The sequence below is a fragment of the Actinia tenebrosa genome, unplaced genomic scaffold (genome assembly GCF_029948245.1).
Source record: "Actinia tenebrosa isolate PJP-AT-01 unplaced genomic scaffold, QUT_ActTen_1.0 PGA_scaffold12__29_contigs__length_12842862, whole genome shotgun sequence".
NCBI lineage: Eukaryota > Metazoa > Cnidaria > Anthozoa > Actiniaria > Actiniidae > Actinia > Actinia tenebrosa.
The window spans coordinates 4,015,774-4,037,935 of NW_028292572.1; the positions used below are offsets into that span (position 1 = coordinate 4,015,774).

Genomic DNA, 22,162 nt, shown 5'->3' on the forward strand with positions numbered 1-22,162 from the left:
TTTCAACATCCACAAGAAATCCGCCATTTTGTTCGTTACCAGTCCTTTCAAGCTTTCAAGTACACTTCCCGTAAAAGTCTCAAGACGTCCCGAATCCCGCGAGTATGACTATGGCGGAAAGAGTGTTAAAAGAGGTTTCAATATTTGGAAGACCTACGACGGAGAGAATCGGGGGCGAGAAGTTGTAATTACAACCCCAGTTCCTTGCGTGCCAAAATATTTCCAAATGGCGAATGTTATACTGTTTTGTTTTCTTTGAATTTCACAGCGCATTACAATAGTCAGTGTAATAACACCACTAAAATGGAGGAGATGACTAGCTATAAACTAGGGTGAGATGCATGCGAATGTGAAAGTGATCGGAATGAAGGGACTTTAATTCCTATGGCTGCATGGCGTTAGCTCGCAAGTGAATAGATAATGTTCTAGAATGTTCTCGATCTGCCCGTAAAGTACGTCTTATTTATCAAACATAGTAAAAGCTTTCATTAATAAAGTCAAATGTGTCTAGGTATACAAGTGTATGTGTATTTCTAGGCCTTAAAGTTCCAGCAATATTCATATACATATGCTTACTTAGCTAAATTTTCTGAGCCAAATTTAAAGATGAGTTGCAAAAAATATAAGCTTAAATCAAATGCACGTAAAGAGGAATCAGTGCTTTGTATAGTTTGTATAATTTTGGAGTGGTCATGACGTGGTCTGCGATAAAAACTTTCTAAGAACCTCAGTAATCTCAGTCAAAAAAGTATTGGTTGGAAAATCAAATATTCTTATTTAACAAAAACCAATATTTTTAGCAAGATTGACTTCAAAATGCATTAAGACTTACAGAATTTTAAAAATTATCCGTTTTAAAATTATCTAACATCAAATGACCCAACAGAGATAAATAAAACTTAGTATAGCAGCTTATATCAGTGAGGTATTCTGGCTGCTCATATATAGCATATGTCTTAATATTATTTACATATTATATCTGTTTATTTTCATATTATGAGTATATATCAGTTTGTTATTATATATATGAATATAGAGTACAAACACTAAAAGTGTGCAACACTTGATGATGATCATGATGATGATCATTTAGCTTTATTGGGCTATTGCATTAAATTTTCGTAACCCCCCACCCCCTGTCGTCCCCGTTGAGGACCGTGGAATTCTTCAGGGGACAAGGGTGGTTTTGTGACCCGTATTCTTCAGGGGTAAGTCATGAACAGCAGAGAATTCCACAGGGATCTTCATGTCTCCAGGAATTTCTTTGGGGGTTCTTAACAACTTAGGTCCTCAACGGGGGGGAACGAACATTTTATGCAATAGGCCATTACCATAATTTTTCAAATTTATTTACAATATAATATTGAAACAGGTATTGGTAATAGCTACTCAGTAGTAAATAGTGCTAATTAACCAATAGAAAACAATAGGATTAGCATAATTTAGTATTTAGTGGTATTTATGTTACACACTTATAGTGTTTGTACTCTAAGTGACATGTCTTAAATATTTACATAATATTATATGTCGAGTTTATGCCAGTTTTTTATTATTCATATGACTATGAGTGCTCTGCTATAATAGCTAGGACATTTGCATTATGGTGTCATGAGCCTCTGCTACCAGAATTCCTTTGTTTTGTTTATTTCATCAATTTTCTTATTTTTCTCACAAGGGAATTTGCAAAGCATTCTGGTAATGGTGGTCAAATAATGCATGAATGCATGAATGATAGAAGTAATGAAAACAAAAATGCAAAAAATAAGTCTGAAAAGATCAAACTTAAGGGCATTTTAAGGCGACTTTAGGCGATTTAAGGCGATTTAAGGCGATTTAAGGCGATTTAAGGCGATTTAAGGCGATTTAAGGCGATTTAAGGCGATTTAAGGCGATTTAAGGCGATTTAAGGCGATTTAAGGCGATTTAAGGCGATTTAAGGCGATTTAAGGCGATTTAAGGCGACTTAATGACCCGGGATTGGCCTAGACCAAGACAGATGGTTAGACTTAGTATAAGCTAGTATACAAAATAATAACATATATTTACAAGAGGTCGATTTACCATCAAAAGAATACATAAACATAATATATAAAAACAACAATATTGGACAGTAGTAATGGTAGATTAAGTAGTATGAGAAGATATTATAATAAAACCAATAATGCAGAAAGAAAGAATGATAACTAGGATGTCAGCAAATAGTACCAAAAAATACAAGTTAAATAAAGATCAATCAAATGCTGTTTAAATTTTTGTTTGAACGAGAAAGTACTCAAATCTTTGAAAGAATCATCGATAGAGTTTCAAAGTTAAGGACCTGAAAATCTTATATTAAATAATCCGTAGTTAGTACGAGCGGAGGGCATAATAAGTGTTTTTCTATATGCTAAACGTGTATTATAATTGTGCCTGTCACTGACATTCATAAAAAAATTGTCAAAGTTAGAAGGAAGCTTGCCCAGATGATAATGATGCATAAATTGAGCAGTGAAAAAACTAACAATATCATTGAATTTGAGAAGGTTATATTGTTTGAATAACCGAGATGAATGTGCAAAGAAACAGAAAAACTCATAACCCAAATTGCTCTCCTTTGTAAAATTGCAAGAGGTTCAATTGATGATTTATAAGTATTACCCCAAACAATGATACCATAAATGAGAAAAAAGTGAAAATAATGGAGTCATAAACTATAATTCTATCTCATAAACCGTAACCTCGAACCGACATGAAGAACGAACAAAGCCTATCGGGAGTGCCATCACAGGTCATTGAACCAAGACTATCTATGGGAGTGAACGTCTTGTTAGCTACTCCGTGTTATTTTGGATTTTCATTCGCACTTTGAGGTAAGTATTTTTCGTTTTTCTTCCAGGAAAACAACAGGGTGAAGTGTACTCTGCTAGAGGCACACTATATAAAATATTTAATAGAAAAGTTCACCCGAATGACCTCGTAGAGGCATTCACAGAGAACCACGTGGCGACGCCATGTTAACCTTATTTATGGGTCATTCTGACATTTATTTCGTTCTCTGTTAGATTATGTCTGGCAATGAAGCTGATGACCCCACAGAGGGCACTAATGCACAAGTAAACAAAGCTATTTTGGGCAGTATTGAGCGCCTAAATGTAAATATGGCTCAATTAAGCGACTATATGTACGGCCGAGACGAAGTTCTCGAAGAACCCGACGACAGAGAGAGCGAAATTTACGAACCTGATGATGTTGTTTCGTTTATAAGCATCCAACAAGACTTGGATACAATAGCGAAGACTAATGACAACGCTAAGATAAGCGAAGATGTCGATGAAGGAGGTGTTTTGTCCAGCTATTCCAACCAGTTGGAACTTGACCTTGAGACTAAAGCACCGAAGGTCAACGAAGAAATTGCTGGTGTGGTAAACAAACTTCATCTGCATAGGGTCAGTGTACGTCGACCAGTGTAAAGCTCTAATTAAGCGACACAGCACGCCGGAAAATGTTAAAGTTTGCTTACCGAAATGTGAAAGTAGTATCTGGACTCAGTTGCCGACTCGTACTCGAGGAACTGATGCAAAATTGCAAACTACACAACAGATACTGTTAGCCGCCATTAACTGTCAATTGGAGGTGACAAATAAATTGCTAAATTCCAAAGCGTCGAAGGATTTGTTGACCTCCGCCTTAGATGGGTTTACGTTGGCTATGACTGCTAACTACGAGATAAATCAAAGACGTCGAGATGCGATTAGACCGCAGTTCAAGGTAGAATTCGCCAAAGGGTTATGCAGCTCTACTAACCCTGCCGACGAGTTCCTCTTTGGAAGGGACAATTCAAAACGAGTGAAGGAAATTGCAGATTTGCAAAGGAGCAAAGTGTGCAAAGGACAGCCCACTTATACAAGTAATCGTGGGCGAAACCGATTTGCCCCCTATTCACGAGGTTATCGCAGAGGTCGAGGCAGATCAGGGGCACGCACCTCGACATATACGTCGCAGAACAGTTATCAGCAATTTGATAAGAAGCCATCTAAGGCATCAAATTGGTATGTAAATAATTCAAAGTTATCATGTATTATCAATGATCAACAACCCTTTTTTGCTGGTAGAACAAACCAGTATTTTTCTGAGTGGGTAAAACTAACAACAGACCCAGAGGTCCTAGATATTGTGAATCATTGTCACATTGAATTTACTGAAGATCCATGTTTGTTCAGTATCCATAGCCAGAGGAATTTTAATGCCCAAGAATCTAATATTATAAATAACGAGATTCACAAGTTGCTTGATTTAGGGGTGATTAGCCCCTCTAGTTATGAGCAGGGCGAATGTTTATCCCCTATTTTTGTCACTCCTAAACGAGATGGATCCTATAGATTAATTTTTAATTTTAAAAATTGCAATCAAGCTGTCCTCTATAGGCACTTCAAAATGGATACTTTAAATTCTGTTATTAGTATGATTTCCCGAGGGGCCTACTTTGCTTCTTTGGATTTGAAACATGCTTATTACACAATTCCTATTGCTGTGGAATAAAGAAAATTCTTAAAGTTTCTTTGGCTTGGTAAATTATATGAATTCAATGCTTTGCCCATGGGGTTGTCCAGCTCTCCTAGAATTTTCACCAAGGTAATGAAACCCCCACTAGCCTGTTTAAGACAGAAAGGATGTACTATTGCAGGATATATTGATGATTTCTTCATTCAAGGGAATGATGCCCAGGATTGTTGTCCCAACCTAGGAGAAGCAGTATGCCTTTTTCTCCGACTGGGTTTTTATGTCCATCCTGAGAAGTCTGTCCTTATTCCTTCGCAGTCATTGACATTCTTAGGTTTTATTTTGAATTCAGTGTCAATGACTGTTTCTTTAACTTGGGAAAAGAAAGAGGAAATAAAATCCCTATGTACAGTTGTATTGGAGGGAGTTTTCTTTCCAATTCGCTTTGTGGCTAAGGTCATTGGCAAAGTTGTATCTGCTTTACCAGGGGTTGACTTTGGAAGGTTGCATTATCGCCATCTAGAAAGATATAAAATACATGATTTATCAGCTAGCAGAGGTGATTATGATGCAATAATGCAACTGTCGTGTGCTGCAAAACAAGAACTAACATGGTGGCATACTAATGTCATGCATGTGTATCGTAGAATTCAACACCCTACGCCTTCACATAGTTTTCAGATTGATGCCAGTGATAGTGGATGGGGTATCTCTTGTAGTACTGATGAATCTCTCCAGTCCCATGGACTCTGAACACTGGGACAAAGATCTCTTCACATCAATGTAAGAGAATTATATGTTGTGTTTATTTGTTTGACTATCTTTTGTAAAGATATGTGTGATGGCCATGTCCGATTTGAGATTGACAATACCACAGCAGTGTCCTATGTGAATAATATTGGGGGCTGTAGGTCTGGTGCTTGCGATATAGTGGCAAGGAAAATATGGAACTGGTGCATTGACAGAGAATTATGGTTAACAGCTGTCCATATACCAGGTGCTACTAATGTTAAGGCTGATTCATTATCTAGAAAACGCTATTCTGATCATGAATGGATGCTAGATAATGACATGTTTGTAAAACTCTGTGAGTTTTTCCCAGGCCTTACTATTGACCTTTTTGCATCAGTACTGAACCACCGTTTATCACGTTATGTTTCATGGAGGCCTGATCCTCAAGCAGTTTCAGTTGATGCCTTTAGTAGATCATGGAAAGGTGAAAGGTTTTATGCTTTTCCGCCCTTTAGCTTGATTCCTCGCTGCTTAAACAAGGTGATGAGCGAGCAAGCGGAAGGATTGCTAGTGGTGCCAGCTTGGCCCACTCAGACGTGGTTCACCAAAATCTTACAGATGGTAACCAGCCAACCGGTAGTGATGGTGTGGAAGAAAGGGTCCCATCTGTTAGTTCACCCATCAGGCCCAAAGACACACAGCATGCAAGGTTGCTTGACGCTGATGGCGTGCCCAGTATCAGGGAATACTACCAAAAGAAGGGTTTTCTGGACACGTTACCGATGTACTCGTCAACTCATGGAGACCTGCCACTCAGAAGCAGTACACAGTCTATATTAAAAAATGGACTCTATTCTGTAGTGCAAGGAAAGTTGATCCATTTTCACCCAATTTGAATGAGGTGTTGGAGTTCTTGCATACATTACTTAGTTTATCCTACTCTGCCTTAAATACTGCTAGATCAGCTTTGTCTTGTATTGTGATGATTGACAAAACACCCGTAGGACAGCACCCGGTGGTTTGCTGTTTTCTTAAAGGGGCCTTTGAACAAAAAAACCCTTCTACTAAATATTATGGCATTTGGGATGTCAACCAAGTCTTGTTCTACTTGAAGGCTTTCTCACCTAATAAGGGTTTGTCACTTAAAGAGCTTACTTATAAGTTAGCTACTCTTTTGGCTTTAGTAACCATCCAAAGGAAACAAACATTATTGCAGCTTCATATAAATAATGAGTATTTAAGGATATCTAAAGACGAATACGTTTTCATTCTTAGTAAGCATGTGAAGCAAAGTAGGCCTAACTACCCGGTTCCACCAGTTATAATACCTAAGTATACTCCTGATATAAGTATTTGTCCTTTTTTATGTTTAGAGGAATATATTGAAAGAACAAAGGAGCTACGACAGGATAATGTTTTGTTTATTTCTACTATTAAACCCTATAAATCTGTGGGAGCACAGACAATGTCCAGATGGATAAAGACAGTTCTAGAAGGCGCGGGTATTGATGTAACATTGTTTAAGCCTCATTCGACAAGACATGCTGCTTCCACAGCTGCCTTTAGAACCTCTATTCCTTTAGATGAAATTCTAAAGAAGGTAGGTTGGAGCTGTGCAAAGACCTTTAAAAGGTTTTATTTCAAACATGTCATAGATGACACCTTAGAATGTTGACTGTTATTTATATTAGTATATTAACAAGGGCAAGTGATTAGCACACTTGGGGCTATCAGCTGTGTAGTTTGTTGGGACTTGTTTATCAATAAAAGTCTATTTACACATGGAATTGCCAGTTGTAATTAGTTTTGGCACTCAGTTGCCTCCCATGCTTTGAAGTCTTCATGTCGGTTTGAGGTTACGGTTTATGAGATAGAATTAGAGAGTTAAACGAGACTTACCTGTAAGTTGAAGTTTGACTTGAATTCTATCTCATAAAGAGTAGTAACCGAGGACTGACATGCCCTCCTCACCCCCCCCCCCCCCCCCCCCTGGTGTATTGTGTCCTCGTTTTTCCCTTTTATAACTCTATTGTTTATGGTCAGCAACCGAGTTTGTGTTGAAGAAATGACCTGTGACGTCACTCCCTATAGGCTTTGTTCGTTCTTCATGTCAGTCCTCGGTTACTACTCTTTATGAGATAGAATTCAAGTCAAACTTCAACTTACAGGTAAGTCTCGTTTAACTCTCTAATTAATACGTTAATATTAACAAAATGACGCAGTTTAACTATAATACCAATTCCTCTATCTATCTTATTACAAAGTTCACGAATGTGATCTTTCCAGTTCAGGTTACTATCTAAATTAACTCCTAATTAAGAATAAGGTAACGTGGAAGAAACAAATGTAAAAATTGTAATATAATAGTTTTCTTATTGCAATTATACTTTTACCCATTAATTTACAACAACTTATGAAATTAGATACAGTTTTTGTGAATTATGTGTAATTCAATGAATAGGGTAAAATTAAAAGGTCAGAATCCAAGATGGTAACCGGATATAGTGTAGTAGCGGTAATTATTATCTCAAATTTCATTACTGCCTATTAGTTTCGATCATAAAACGTTCTATTATAGAAAAATAAGCCTTTTCGGTCTATTGAGTTTGTGGTTTTACAACTCTCGCTATTACGGACACCCTCTGGACCGTAATTTAGTGTCCGCAATAGCGAGAGTGGTTGGAGGGATTTTAGAGTCGTTATCGTCATCGTTGTTGTCGTTGTCATCATCATCTGATATGACTTCCGTGTCTACTTAAGTGTTTAACAAATCTAATAATTGTTGTTCGCTATCGATGCAGTAGCAAATCAGAACTTCGTAATCTTATTGAAGATACATTTGTGAGTTAATGGCGCTTTCAGGTACAACTTCAATTAAACACTTAAAGTCCTTATCGACATCAGCAAAAGGATCCTCCTCCTCATCTTGGATTTATTGCACCGCTAGAAATCCTTCCAACAGCAAAACATTTTAATATCTCGTGATCTTGACATTGAGCCATGCAGCACCCATCCAATTCGTTGATTGCAGGACGTAAGTACTCGTTTCGCCTGAAGCGATTGTAATAATGTAGCGCAGTATGAGCTTTCTGTAGTGGATTTTGAAATTTTGAATGACGCCTAAGTCAAGTGGTTTCAACTCAGACGTGCAAGTCATACGGGTAGCAGCCAGTGGAGTCAAGGAAAAATAAAATGGAATTTTTTTCGCTTTGAATACACTGTTCAATTGAGTAAAGGTTTTATGTAGCAGATCAGATGTCATCCAGGCTTTGTCTCGGTTGTAATATTGGCATAGATTCCCCTCTCTGTTGAAATCCTTCATCACCTTGGGTTGGCATACTTTCCAATTACTTTTGGTTTTCTCTTTTTTCCGGTTGCAGAGGCTATCAGGGCAACGGTGAGACGTTCTTTGGACTTCTTACCACCTTTAAATAAAAATTATCTATCTATCTATTTTTGACTTTGCTGATAAACTCTTGTCTGGAAGTGCACGAAATATGAGGCCAGTTTCGTCTAAGTTCCAGATGTCTAGCATTTCATACCAGACATTATAGAGCCAAGGCGTTCTTTCCAAGATACGACTGTATCAACTGGATCATCTGCAGATTCTCCTCATACATTGTGCTGTGAAAGATTGTGTCGTCCCTTAAATCTTGTCAACAATCCGCTTGAGGCTTTAAATTCAGTGTAACCTAGCTTCTCGACGACTTTTGTGGAAAATTTCTGAATTACTGGACCATCAACTGGAATTCGTTGGTCGTTTTTCTTTTTATACCACTCCCAGACAGCATCGTTTAAATCAAAGAACTGAGAAGTGCGGTTTCTTTTCTTTTTGGGGGGGAAGTCCCTTTTCATATTCTTCTCTAAGAGATTCCTTGATTTTGATGTACGTGTAGTTTTCAGCAAGAACCGTTTCCACTTTCATATTCTTTTACAATTTCTTATTCATAGACAGTTCATTCTTAGATCTTTTGGTCGTTTTCTCTTTAGGCATGATAGCTCCGTAGCAGAAATAGAGACAGCGTGTGATTCACTTGAAGGGAGTGACTTCACAGACTACTGTACAGTAGTTGTATCAGTTGACATTGATAAATGCTACAATAATGTAACTGCGAATGTGTGAAATCCGGTGACATCACTGAAAAGCAAACTTTGTTTGACAGTTTTCTTCCAGTCACACTATACAGTAGCATCAGTAGAACAGAGATAAAAGCGTTATTAACCAAGCCATAGCTGGTCAAGAAAATAACAAAGAATTCAAGTCGTATTAATCGTGAATAAGAGGACACCACGCTTACAAAGATGTATTCCAGCCTGAGATAAATCCAACATTAACTCTTCAGAGAGAACCAGAAAATGCGAAAGACAAGCATGCAGTTGCAATAACGGAGAATTATGGAAGAATTGTGGCCACATTCCTTTAGGATTATCTCAAACAGTTTCCACCTTTTTAAAAAGAGAAGATCACAGTGGAATTGCAGTTATTTGTGGCAAGCGAGTGAATAAAGGAGCAGGCTTGTGACTTGAGATTCCAGTAATATTTAAATTCTCTGGGACAACAAATTACTTAGAGAGACTTGGCGAGCTTATCCTAAGCAGTGATACCGCTCAAAAGGCTTAGTAGAATCGGAGAGACTGTCTAAGGAGAAGTCATAAAGATCGGGATAAGGTAAAGCTACTCCTAATGAACAAGCAACTACAGTTACATGTAAACGTCCGCGGAAGTGGTTTTTCTAGCAAAGGCTTAAGGTCACCAATACAGTAATAACTTTATCGCTTTATAATATACAGTATACTGTTTGCCAAACTAATACAAAAGATACAAACATTCACAGTGAATACTGTACTGTATATAAGAAACATACATAATGCAGTATTTTCTTGAAATAATTTGAATGTCATACAGCTACTGTATACGTAGTTCATTTGATCATTTTAGATTAACATGTTGTAGTTCATTACAGTATTGCATTTGGTTATTGTTCAATAAGCCATTGAAATTATGAATGTACTGTAGTATTAGTTACCAACGCTGCAGTAAACATGCTACAGTATTTAATTACAGGATGAGTCTGTTATAACGAGAGATAAAGAATGAAAACGTACGATTGGGACCAAACGAGGTGTCCATAATTCCGTAATTAATAGCGAGAGTACGCAATAACGGGAGGTACTTTCAGTCATTTTTCACCGGGATTTATTTCCTCTCCTTAATATCTAGGTGTCCGTAATATCTAGGTGTCCGTAATAGCGGGGTGTCCGTAAAGCCTGGTATCTATATGATCGCTCAAGATCGCCGGATCGCTGAAAATGATGCCAGCGATCGTGAGAGATTATATGGAAACACTTTTCAGTGATCAAGCAATCGAACTTTATCCCATAATGCATCTGTCTAGTTGTAGTCATAGCGACGTACTAAACAAAACAAAACATTGGCCTTGCGTGAAGACTGAAAATTCTACATGGATCTTGAGCTCAAGTTATTTCTACACAGCATGTCTGAAAGTCATGATAGTGCAACCTTAATGGAAGAAATCCGAAAGTCATGATGAATGTCTGCATAACAGGAAGAGCAAAGAATATAAGAACAAATACAAAGACCTTGTTGTTTTCTGTTTTCGAAGATGTCTCACTCAAAAACGATGAGATCTTTTCTGTTTCAAATTTGATCTTCGCTTGTCTGCTAGCAAGCAGAACCGGGGGGGGATAGGGGGGGGGGGGGGGGGGTGTACTCTTGTCCGGGTAAGGATGTGCCGCTGAGCCCGCTGAATCCTGACTCTCTTCCAGAGTAAAAATCGCTGACATTCATACCATGTTCCAGAAAAAGATCGCTGAAAACCCTGTTCCCGAGAGGAGAGACCGTGATTTCATATAGCCTGTTCCAGAGCGAGCACGATTTTATATACCCTGTTCCAGAGAAGAATCGCTGAAAACTATACCCTGTTTGGCGGCACGTAGTCGTATTGCGAATATAGGGGAGTACCCCTCCCCTCCCCCCCCCCATCTTCCCCCGGGAAGCAGAAGAACAGTGCTTCCTTGTAGAAAGACGCTTTCTTACGGTTCAACTTACCTATAGAGAAAAAATATCGCTCTGGGATCCTCGCGAGTATCCTAAATTTCATATTCCGGCTGCGTTACCAGCGTGGTTGGTCCTTGTAGTGTAGTGGTTAACACATTGGACTGGAATACCGAAGACGTGGGTTCTATTCACTCTCATTTTCTAATAACATAACTCCATAGACACCTAGCTTAGGCTATCTGTGGTTTTATATTATACTTTTTATTGAAAGTTTAAGCTGTTTTGCAATATATATAACGTCACTATGACGTCATGATAACGCGATTTGCGTTGCAAATGTTTATTAAAGACAGCATATATTATACTTTCATTAAACATATATCTTTTAAAGTGTTATGTTTTGCTTTCAGTCTTGTGGGGTATATCCAATGAATACAGTTTTGCATATTAAATTGCAACTTAATGGTTCATAATGACGTCATATTACGTCATAGTGACTTCAAAGAGCCTGTAGTAACTTTAAGTCATATATAAAACCTTCTCTGTAAATTGGGGATCATACACCAACTAGTATAAGAGTTACAATGGGCGGGCCTCAAAAGCCAACCCCCTTCCCTCTTCCCCTTTCCAAGGAAATAAAAAAGAGCTGGGTCTAAGTAAGGTTAAAACGATTTCTTTACTTACAAAACTGCCAATTCTCCAAGATTCGTAAACACGGCTGTCTGATTGTCCAGATATAGCTTATTAAATGACAACCTCCTTCATGCATGGAAATACAAAATGCAAATAGATAAATAAAATCAGATATTTATTAGTGGATGACGACGTTGATTATTGCCACTTACATTGATGTTATTTGAGTCAGATTTCCTAGGTATGGTAGTGTGGTTAATGAATTATTTTGCATTGTTCTGGCGAAAAGAAAACATCATATTTGATACATAGCACAGTATTTTAAAAAGAGCATCAAGGTCATGAAAGCAAGTTTAAACTTTTCGAGTCAAACTTTATGGGGTCATTCAAATTTAATTTCAGCACGTAAAACGCACTCAAGATTGATTTATTGATTAACATAGCTTATTTCTTTCACTAGATGAGCTGACTCTCGGTACCTTAATCTAGCATTTTTTTTTTTTTTTAATATCTAAATTTTGAGGGGAAAAAAACGCTTTCGAATTCATCAACTGCAAAAATAGATATCCCAAAACCGCGAACGCGTTGCTTGACCACTGGCGGGCATGAGCATTGTTGATGAAGGGTTCTCCTCAAAAACATTATTTTTTACCGGCCTAGCCACTTTAGGACTTTAGGAATAAACTTAAATTTCGAAGACCCCAAAACAATGCTTTTTTTTTTCAAATCAATATCCCCCTCTTGTATTCTTAACAAATTTATGTAATATAGGAATGCAAACTTTGCTCTTCTCGCAAACGCATTAAAAACAATAGATCGGCTCATGTTATACGCCCTCGTATTGTGTGTGATCCCTGAGGTTAACTTACTAGCGTAAGTCTACTAGCCTTAGTCTAGTTTCGAGAGCGGATCCAGGATATTTTTGAGGTCTTACATACCGCTATATTTGTTGTAACCTTTCTTAACGCAAACATAATTTGATTGATTTGGCTTTCAATTTATAAACCTACGTAAGAGTCATGACTTTCAATAGAAAATTATCTATGATATATCGTATGTTAACTTGACATGAAAAAGGGGAAATAACAAGTTGTAAAGGGAGTCCGAATCCCTGGACCCCTCCCCTGGATCCGCCCTCGGGTAACGCAAGCGATTTCGGTATCGGTAAGCTACCACATGAATGCCACTCAATATATACGCGCGTCATATATATTGTATTATTTTGTGGTGTTGCGTGATATTATGGGACTGGGCTTCCTGTGCCCGGTCCTGGCGCCTTTGTGTGCTTCGGTCGAGTAGTTTGAGAGTGAGTCGAAGTCAGTTGTAATTTGTTGGAATTAAAAACCAAAACAAACAAGAAGAAAGCGTTGAGCTATTGTTTTAGTATCACAATTTTATATATATAATTTAGGTTGTATGGGCCTAATTGGAAATAAGCGAGCTGCTTTATTAGTTCACCCAATAAAGATTATCATTATCATCATCATCATCATCATCATCATCATCATTATTATTATTATTATTATTATTATTATTATTATTATTATTATTATTATTATTATTATATACCATCCCCTCGCTCATAACTGGAGATGCCCACCGTCCTGATCTTCTGATAAAAACACTAGACTGTCTTTATATTCTGGAACTAACAGTTGGTTTTGAATCAAATTTGAAAAATAATGTTGATCGAAAATACAAAAAGTACAAAAATATTATAAGGAAATTAAGTAGTGATTTTAAATCTGTCAAATTTGTAAATATCTTGATCTGTTGGAGTTTTCTGTGCGGAAAGCTCAACGTTTTTAGAAATGTTCTACCAGCTAGGGTACGAGAAAAAAAATATAATGTATATAATAAGAAAATTAATCAGCATTGCCATTAGATCCACATATTTCATTTTTTGTAAATGAAACAAAGACTGGGAAAATCCCGATTTCATGAATTTTTAGTATTTTCATATCATTTCATTCTTTTAATATTATGTTGTTGTGTTTTTTTTCCTTCATCTTTTTGTATGTATCCAAGTACATATCTTGAGCTATAGCCCTTTCATTTCATGTAAAACTGAATTTATCTTTAATTCAAGTAGCCGATTGCAAATTACCTAGTTACCAGCGAGATTTGCAATTGTAAAAGCATCAAAATAAAGTTTTCATTATCATTATTATTATTATTGTTATTAAACTAAATTATTATTATCATTATTGTTATTAAATTATTATAATGATAATTATTATTATTGCTATTATTCATAATAATAATAATTATTATTATTATTATTATTGTTATTATTATCATAATTATACTATGATAATAAACATTGACACTGTCCAAGGAGCCAATAAGTCTTCTACTTAGATTAACTTTTAAATATATATATATATTAAACTTTATAACTATTCTTATATTTTACAAATATGTTTTTATCGATAAATAAGTAATTTGTACATATATTTTTTATTTTATATTCATAATCTCTTTATTAACGTTATTATAAATTTTATTATTATTATAATTAATAGTTAATTAAATTCTATTATTTAAAAAATATTATATAATGGCATAGAGATTATGAACTTTAAATCCTATAGTTTTTCATTTTAATTTTTGTTTATCATTATCTTAAAATATTTAGCATTGGAACTTTAGTAGCTTTGGAGCGAGTGTATTTCTATTTCTATTAAGACTTGCATAGACTATTAAGGTTTATTTAATTAAAATTATTATCATTATTATTTATTAATATTATTTTCTGAAAAAATTATTATTATTATTATTATTATTATTAATCATAATCTATAATCTTTCAGCTCCTTATTGACATTTTGCAAATGTGGGTTTTAGAGATGCCTCAAATAAATTGTATTTATATACTTTTTATTACATTTTTGTGACTATTTTAATAGAGGAATAATTGCTAATTAGACAAATCCAACTAGTAGTCTATCATCGATATAATGCGTTCAGATTGGATGAACTGGTTTGCATCTATTGATGATAGAACAACATATAGTTGAATTTGACTAAAAAAATATTGGTTTCTTTTGCCCTCATGGCCTTTGAGTCAATAGGCCATTCGAGAAGACTAATTGCTGGATCTACCATTAGTATAGTAAAATTTCAAAACAGCCGTAATCCAATTGCCCAATTAATTTTATTGACAAGCCTATAAAGACTCTACTTGGAACAAAAAGGTTAATATGTTAATATGGCCTTAAAGTATTTGATGATAAGGAAGGTGATTATCTTAATTAATCAGAAATTCAAACTTGTTCTCGAGAAAAGAAATTGGTAAAAAGACTAATACAAAACATCGATAAAACTCTATGCTTGTAAATTTGACAGACTGAAAAGCTAAAAAATTAAAAATTCGGGAGTGGCTCATTTTACCAGGATATAATACCATGATTTTGATTCCATTCATGCAGCTATGAACAGACTTCTTGAAATGCTTTTTTTTTTTTTTTTTCTTACTCCTGGTTTGTAAACATTAAATTATTTTATATTTGTTTTCTCATAATGACCAGCATTTAGTATCACTAGTCTCTACAACATTCCATTCCATTCCATTCCATTCCATTCCATTCCATTCCATTCCATTCCATTCCATTCCATTCCATTCCATTCCATTCCATTCCATTCCATTCCATTCCATTCCATTCCATTCCATAATAAGCTAACTAAGTGGATCCTTGTAACTAAAGAGGGAAACGGGAACAAATGGTCTATACTGAGTAACCCCTTCCAAGTAACTTTTCTATTTGATCCTTAATTAAAGTCAAATGAACGACTTAAACACTATGTTGCGTGTTGGTGGTACTTGTTGGACTTTGTTGATTTTGTTGGGTGAAGTTTGAAATTCCTCAAACTTTTGAGCCAACAAGTCACATTTTTTTTGTTTTTGTTTCGCGATCGTCAAAGCGTAGCCCAACATTGTTTCGTTCGTTTGGACAGCAAGTCAATCGTTTTCTCCCTTGCAACCGAGGTTTTCCCTAGGGATCTCCAGTTATCCTCCTTCCGCAAAAACTAACATAAATATTATAATTAGTTTAGAGTTGTACGTTGAAAATTGTAAATGTATTGCGGGCATTGGATTTAGGGGGAACCTCACGGAAGAGTCCTTGCGATTGTTAGTTGTATAATGGAAATATGGCGAATTTGGTTGGTTAGTTGATTGACCATATTTAATGAGTAGTTAATTTCTTGTGTTTTACTTACATTGTGTTTACAGATTGAAGTCCATTCAAGCAATAAATATCAGCGTTGTGTATTAGGTTGTATGGTGCGTATGTTTATTGTTCTATTAGATAATTTGGGTTTAAGCGGCCAAACTGTCAAACATGACAAGTTCCGTGTTAAAGTGCCTTATGTTTTCTATTTATTCTTATATTAAAATATATATACTATATGAATTTATATAAAAGGCTTCTTTAAGTTTCAGGAAAAATGGAGATTACAGTGTCTAAAATTTTCAAAGCAATCAAGAGTTTTTTTATCAGAGCATTGTTTAGATTATTTTTTAATGTTTTAAAATATGCGGGTTTTTGTCCGTTACCGTATATTCTTTTATGTTGGTTGCCAAATGGCGAGATTCACCATTATATTGGGCATTACATCCCGCACAAGTGAACTGTTAGACAACACAGGATTTAAGGGACTCCGGAATAGGATCTTTAATACTGAAACAATGCTTTATTTTAAAACAAGTAAAAACCAATATAATGTTTAAATCCGCGCAAAGTTGCTTACAAAGTTTATTGAGTTTAATTTCCACTTTTGCTTAAACTTAAAAAAGCCTTTTACACTAATTCTATAAAGCCTGAATTAAATGCTCAGGTTAAACACATGAAAGGATGCTTCTATATTGTAGTTTATTATTGTTCTTAAAAATAGCATCTTCATTGTACCTATATTTATAGTTAATTATCTGTCTATTATTTCACATTTTATATTCATTGTAACGAACTCTTGTAAATCATGCTTCTGATGATAATGGCATAAGTATGCAGAAACATGTCAAAATTAAAGAAATTTGTCGTTTTTATCAAATTGATTTTGCCTTTTGTGCTTTTACGCTCATATGGTAACTGAGTTAACTTACAATTCTTTCACGGATCGAAGTCCCTCAAATGTCCCTTTTTTCAATATCTTGATTTTGTTTCCATCCAAATGCCTAATCATAAAATAAAATAATTAAAATATCTTCAGACGAAGCTGAGGCAGCATGATACGTGAGTGATGACATATGAAACCGAAAGAAAATTTTAAAAATGAGAAATATACTCGAAGCTAGAAGATTACAACATTCGACATCGTCCGATGTCATTATCAAATAAAGTGATGGAAGAATAATTATGCTCTAGCGAAATGGCTTGATGAGAAGTTGAAGCCCTTATCAGTTAACAACTACACAATCATCAACGACACCTTTACCTTCGCTAAGGAGATACAAGTAGTCGATGTCAATGAGAACGATATATATCCTAGTCTCCTACGATGCTACCTCACTGTTTACCAATGTACCGCTCGACTATACAATAGATCTAATCGTCAACAACGACTGGTTTTGCACTACCTACAATCTTAATATCTCTAAGCAAGACCTCTCTGTTCTTCTTACACTTGCTACCAAGAATCAACTCTTCCAATTCAAGAGTGAACTATACGAACAGACAGGTGGAGTAGCAATGGGCTCCCCCCCCCCCCCCCCCCTTGTACTTTGTTAGCCATTGTTAGTCTTGACCCGGTAGTATCAGTCAGACTTTTCAAACAGACCGTTTATTTGTATAATAGAAAATGATGACTTTTGTATTCTCTCTTTCCAGAGCGACGTTTAACCGCTTCTTTATCATCCCTCTAAAAGCATGTGTACAATTTTCCTGCGCAAGTCGTAAATTAATGAAGGCAACCGTTGATTAGTCTTATAAAGTTTGCTGACATTTGGAGTCTTGTCGTTTAATTTCAACATATCGATTCTCAAAATTTCAAATAAACGATAACTTCACATGATCACGAAGGAATAGTTTACTAATAAATCCGTGTGATTCAATTGGAGCTGGCTAAAATGCATAAAAAACAGCATATTCTAAATCCTCATACATTCTCTTATACCTTCCCACACTAGTTTTTAGCTAGTTATATCTTTTAAATGTAGTGAGCTTGGGTTGCCTGTGAAACCGTAACAATAACGATCGGAATGCCTGTGGTTTAAAAAGGTAAACATTCCTACCAAATGACACAAAGAAGGGTGACACTGATGCCCTTCAAATCTATCGCAAAGCAAGTAAGACGACACTTTAGCTCTAACAAACCACACATCACTAACTAACTAGGATAAATAAAGGACGCAATCATGGAAAAAAATTGCTGTGTCTGTAAAAATCAAACATCCGGCGGCCAAGTTAAAAAAATAGGCGCTCAATAAGCGCATGTGGCTACTGCCATAAGAAATTATTGTTATACAGGAAAAGAATCGAAGTTGGTGGCTGAGTATTGAGATTTAGCATAAACCTACTAGCATACTATCATGCATCCTGCAATCTGATTGGCTAACGTACTCACTATCTATCCTGTGATATATAGCGAGTGGCGAAAAATAAACAAATGCATGCTAAAGTTTTGTCGAAATCTCTGCTTGTTCCCTAAAAATCTTTAAAAATCGATTGTAGAAGAGACAAGACTGTGTCAAGGAAAGGAATGGAGGTTTTGAACGGTACAGATAAATAAAAACTGAAGAATTATGGCAATTTTAACACGAAAGAGCGGCCGTAGGATTTTACTGAGATTTTCATGAGCAAACTCAAGTAAGCTTGGCACGTTCCACTAACGTCTGGTGGCCCCACGTCTGGTGGTCCCACACCTCTGGTGGCCCCTGTCCCATTTTCTCCGCGGCAATACAACCTGTGATTACGAAACTTGGCAGGGATGTAGTCGTGTGGCCTGTCAGTCACCCCAACGATTTTGGGTGTATGACGTCACATATCACGTGACTTGCTAAGATAACATTATCGCCAGTTTTTTAATATAAACCTTTTTTGACGTTATTGCACTACCGAAGTCTTTGTATGCCAACGCTGATGGTAACCAACCCCCGTGGCAGCGTGACGTCACAGGTCACGTGACCTATAAGTAGGATAGCGCTTTATGGCTAAACCATGACGATAAACCGTCCATAAAACTACTTACAAAGACACAAGATAGAAATTGAACATTTCTCATGCCGTTTCATCAGAAACAATCTGTTAACATTTGGTCAGCTACGATTTCAAGCTCACGCCCCCTCATGTGAGCCCATACAAATCATGTCTCAAAAACACGGTTTTTGAATCTTTTCTCAAAATAATGACTATCTAGGCAAAAAACAGAAGTGGATTCAGTTAATTGAACTATTCACGGACTGTATTATATGGTTTAGAATGAATTCTATTGAAAAAAACCACCGTTCTTTTTGAGTTGAATTTACGCTATTGGACGTATTTTACAAGAGAAAATGCATGACGTAACCGGGGTCAAGCTAGAAAATCGTCTCTCCTTGATTTAAAACAGAACCTGTCAAAAAAAAAAACAGAAGTGGATTTGAAAACCCCAGGCTTTCCTGAGCATTTTGGTATAATTCATAGGAATTTGTTAACATTTAGAACCGTATTTTTGCTGATTTTATAAACTCATACTATATGTTTGCCTATACATTCGCCTCTTATGGTTTCTTAGGTTTCGTAGCCTCGAAAACACGCTTAAAACTAGTTAGCGAAAGAACAAAAGATTTACGGGTCATTTAGGATGTTTTGTCACGCAGTTTACTTGTGCTATATAACTTTACTTTTAAGAACAACCATTTGCTTTGGAAAGAGAGGAAAAAGACCGAAAAGAGCAAATATTCCAAATGTATGGGCAATTTTTTCCAATGTAGCCTCGAAAACACGCTAACTACTAGCTAGCGAAAGAACAGAAGATTTACGGGTCATTTAGGACGTTTTGTCACGCAGTTTACTTGTGCTATATTACTTTTAAGAACAACTTTTTGCTTTGGAAAGAGAGGAAAAAGACCGAAAAGAGCAAATATTACGACCATTACGACCGACGTGAAATAAGGACGCTTTACCTTTACCTTTTTATGCATATGGAAAGCTAAAGAAATCCTTACCGAGGCTTTTCCAACAAAATCCCCTTATTATAAAATTTTTATATAAATTTTTAAGTTTATGGGTTTTTTTAATGTACCAAAACACTTCAGTGCAATAACGTCAAAAAAGGTTTATTTCAAAAACTGGCGATAATGTTATCTTAGCAAGTCACGTGATATGTGACGTCATACACCCAAAATCGTTGGGGTGACTGACAGAGCACGTGACTACATCCCTGCCAAGTTTCGTAATCACAGGTTGTATTGCCGCGGAGAAAATGGGACAGGGGCCACCAGAGGTGTGGGGCCACCAGACGTGGGGCCACCAGACGTTGGTGGAACGTGCCAACCCCTTCTCAGCAAACTTACGACGGCGAACAACTGACTACTGAGATAACGATGGCATTTTAAAAGGATTCCTTCGAAGAACAGAAAAAATCCAAAAGACAACTGATTTACATTTTTTCAAGAAGAATTTCAAACGGTAAGAACAGAAAAAAATAATAAAGAAAGTGCAAGTTAACTGACAAGAATCTTATATCAAGCAAATTATAAATATGGCACGGCTTTGAATGATGTGACAACAAAGTATTTGTAAATAAATTAGTTCAGTTTTAATTACAAAAATGATGATCCCAAGAACTGATAAAGTGAAAAATATTGGAAAGAGACTGAGTTTTGACAGTTATAATAGAGACAAAAAAGCTATAGAAATATAGCAAGTTCAAGCTCTACGTTAATACTTCGAGTCGAGTTCGCAAATATGAATGAAAACAGTGTCCCCGGTTAAACGTCGCTTTGTACCTTTAAGTTTTCAGTGTCTTTTTTTGTTTTTAATGCTATAATATTAGCTAGTAGGTTTATACTCGTTCTCGTTTTCTATGAGTTAAATAGTCGATTCGGCGCAATGCGCTTCACCGACTCTCTATTGACTCGACCTAGTAGTCTAATTGTCAAATATGAAGGATATACACTTTCTTTCTTTCAATATTTTTTTCTTTATATTATTATCAATACACATTTAAATATTAGCCCATAAGTTTGTAATAGGAAAGTATGGACTGAAACCGTGCACGTACAAAAACGTAAATTATCCACGCAAACAGAGAAAAATAATGTATTGATACGTCGTGCACGCAGAAAACTGTAATTTACGAATGTACGCTTCAAAATATACATACTAGCCTTGAAAGGTAATCATTCCTTTAAATCATCTTCGATTAAAATAAATGTTGGAAGGATATTGGTGGTTTTTGAACATATTCCATGTTTTTTACGGAATTTAATCCTAAATATCTTGTAATACTACAAGTCTCATATTAAAGATAATAATTCTAGGTCACTACACCTAGAATTCATGATTTGTGAAGCGGTAGAGAGTAAATGCTGCTATTTCTTCAGAAAAATCCCTCAAATTTGCTAAGTATTGATGTCTCAAACGGCTTATAAAAGATTTGAAAAATTTTATTTTCATTTTGGCAGTCATTTACTTGCTAATTTATGCAAAAACGATCCTTTCTGAAACAACGTATTTAGGCATATTTGATCGATCGTAGAAGCTTAAAAACATATTTACCTAAGATGTTTTTTTCACAGTCTTGAGCAATATCATCTTGACATCACATACAGTGAAAATCTCGCTTTTCCGTTGTATCGGCCATGGTAAAATTCTCACTTGTTTTGAGGGTACTTTTAAGCTCAAGAAAACTGTGTCTTGCAAATAATTCTTCCAGAAATTCTTCGTTACAGCTACATGTCTGAAAATCATTGTGAGGCATATAGAGATACCATATTTGAAGTTTTTTAGGTTAGAAAGGTCAAGTATTGATTGTATTTCGTACACGAGATCGGTGATTTATCTCAATTTCAGAGTCGTCAAGTTAGCATATTTGCCTATCTGCATAAAAATTCAAATTTCTCCCGAACAAAAAAGAATTTTGCAAAACTAAGTGCACAGGGGTTAATGTCATATGATATGGTATCTAACTTCAAAGTATGAACAAAATCGATTTTTTGACTGTTGCCACCTTACGTCTGATTTTTACGGACAGCCGCTCTTAAGTATTTTATTTATCAATTGAGAAGGTTTTCTATCAAATGTTGGTCATTATAAATGCGAACGGTCTATATATAGTTATTAACCGGGTTAATAACTATATATTGACCTCACATTT

The 22,162-nt window shown here is 35.8% G+C and overlaps 1 protein-coding gene, 1 long non-coding RNA gene and 1 pseudogene across 2 annotated transcripts in view; 1 reads left to right on the plus strand and 2 right to left on the minus strand.

The window, feature by feature from the left end:
- The window catches only part of LOC148911998 (uncharacterized), a 26,590-nt gene extending 23,079 nt beyond the window's left edge, over positions 1 to 3,511 (minus strand). The window contains exon 1 of the mRNA XM_089027917.1: positions 3,220 to 3,511. Coding sequence (XP_088884043.1) covers positions 3,220 to 3,422 — 203 coding nt within the window. The 5' untranslated portion in view covers positions 3,423 to 3,511. The remainder of the gene's footprint in view (positions 1 to 3,219) is intronic.
- Positions 3,512 to 4,443: 932 nt separating this feature from the next.
- On the plus strand, positions 4,444 to 6,964 carry LOC116286594 (uncharacterized; annotated as a pseudogene).
- A 5,129-nt stretch (positions 6,965 to 12,093) lies between these two features.
- LOC148912000 (uncharacterized) lies at positions 12,094 to 21,767 on the minus strand. The gene is made up of 3 exons (XR_016119399.1): positions 21,565 to 21,767; positions 16,968 to 17,039; positions 12,094 to 12,141 (listed from the first exon to the last, which is right to left on the minus strand). It is a non-coding gene; the product is annotated as an uncharacterized LOC148912000 (long non-coding RNA).
- Positions 21,768 to 22,162: the final 395 nt, after the last annotated feature.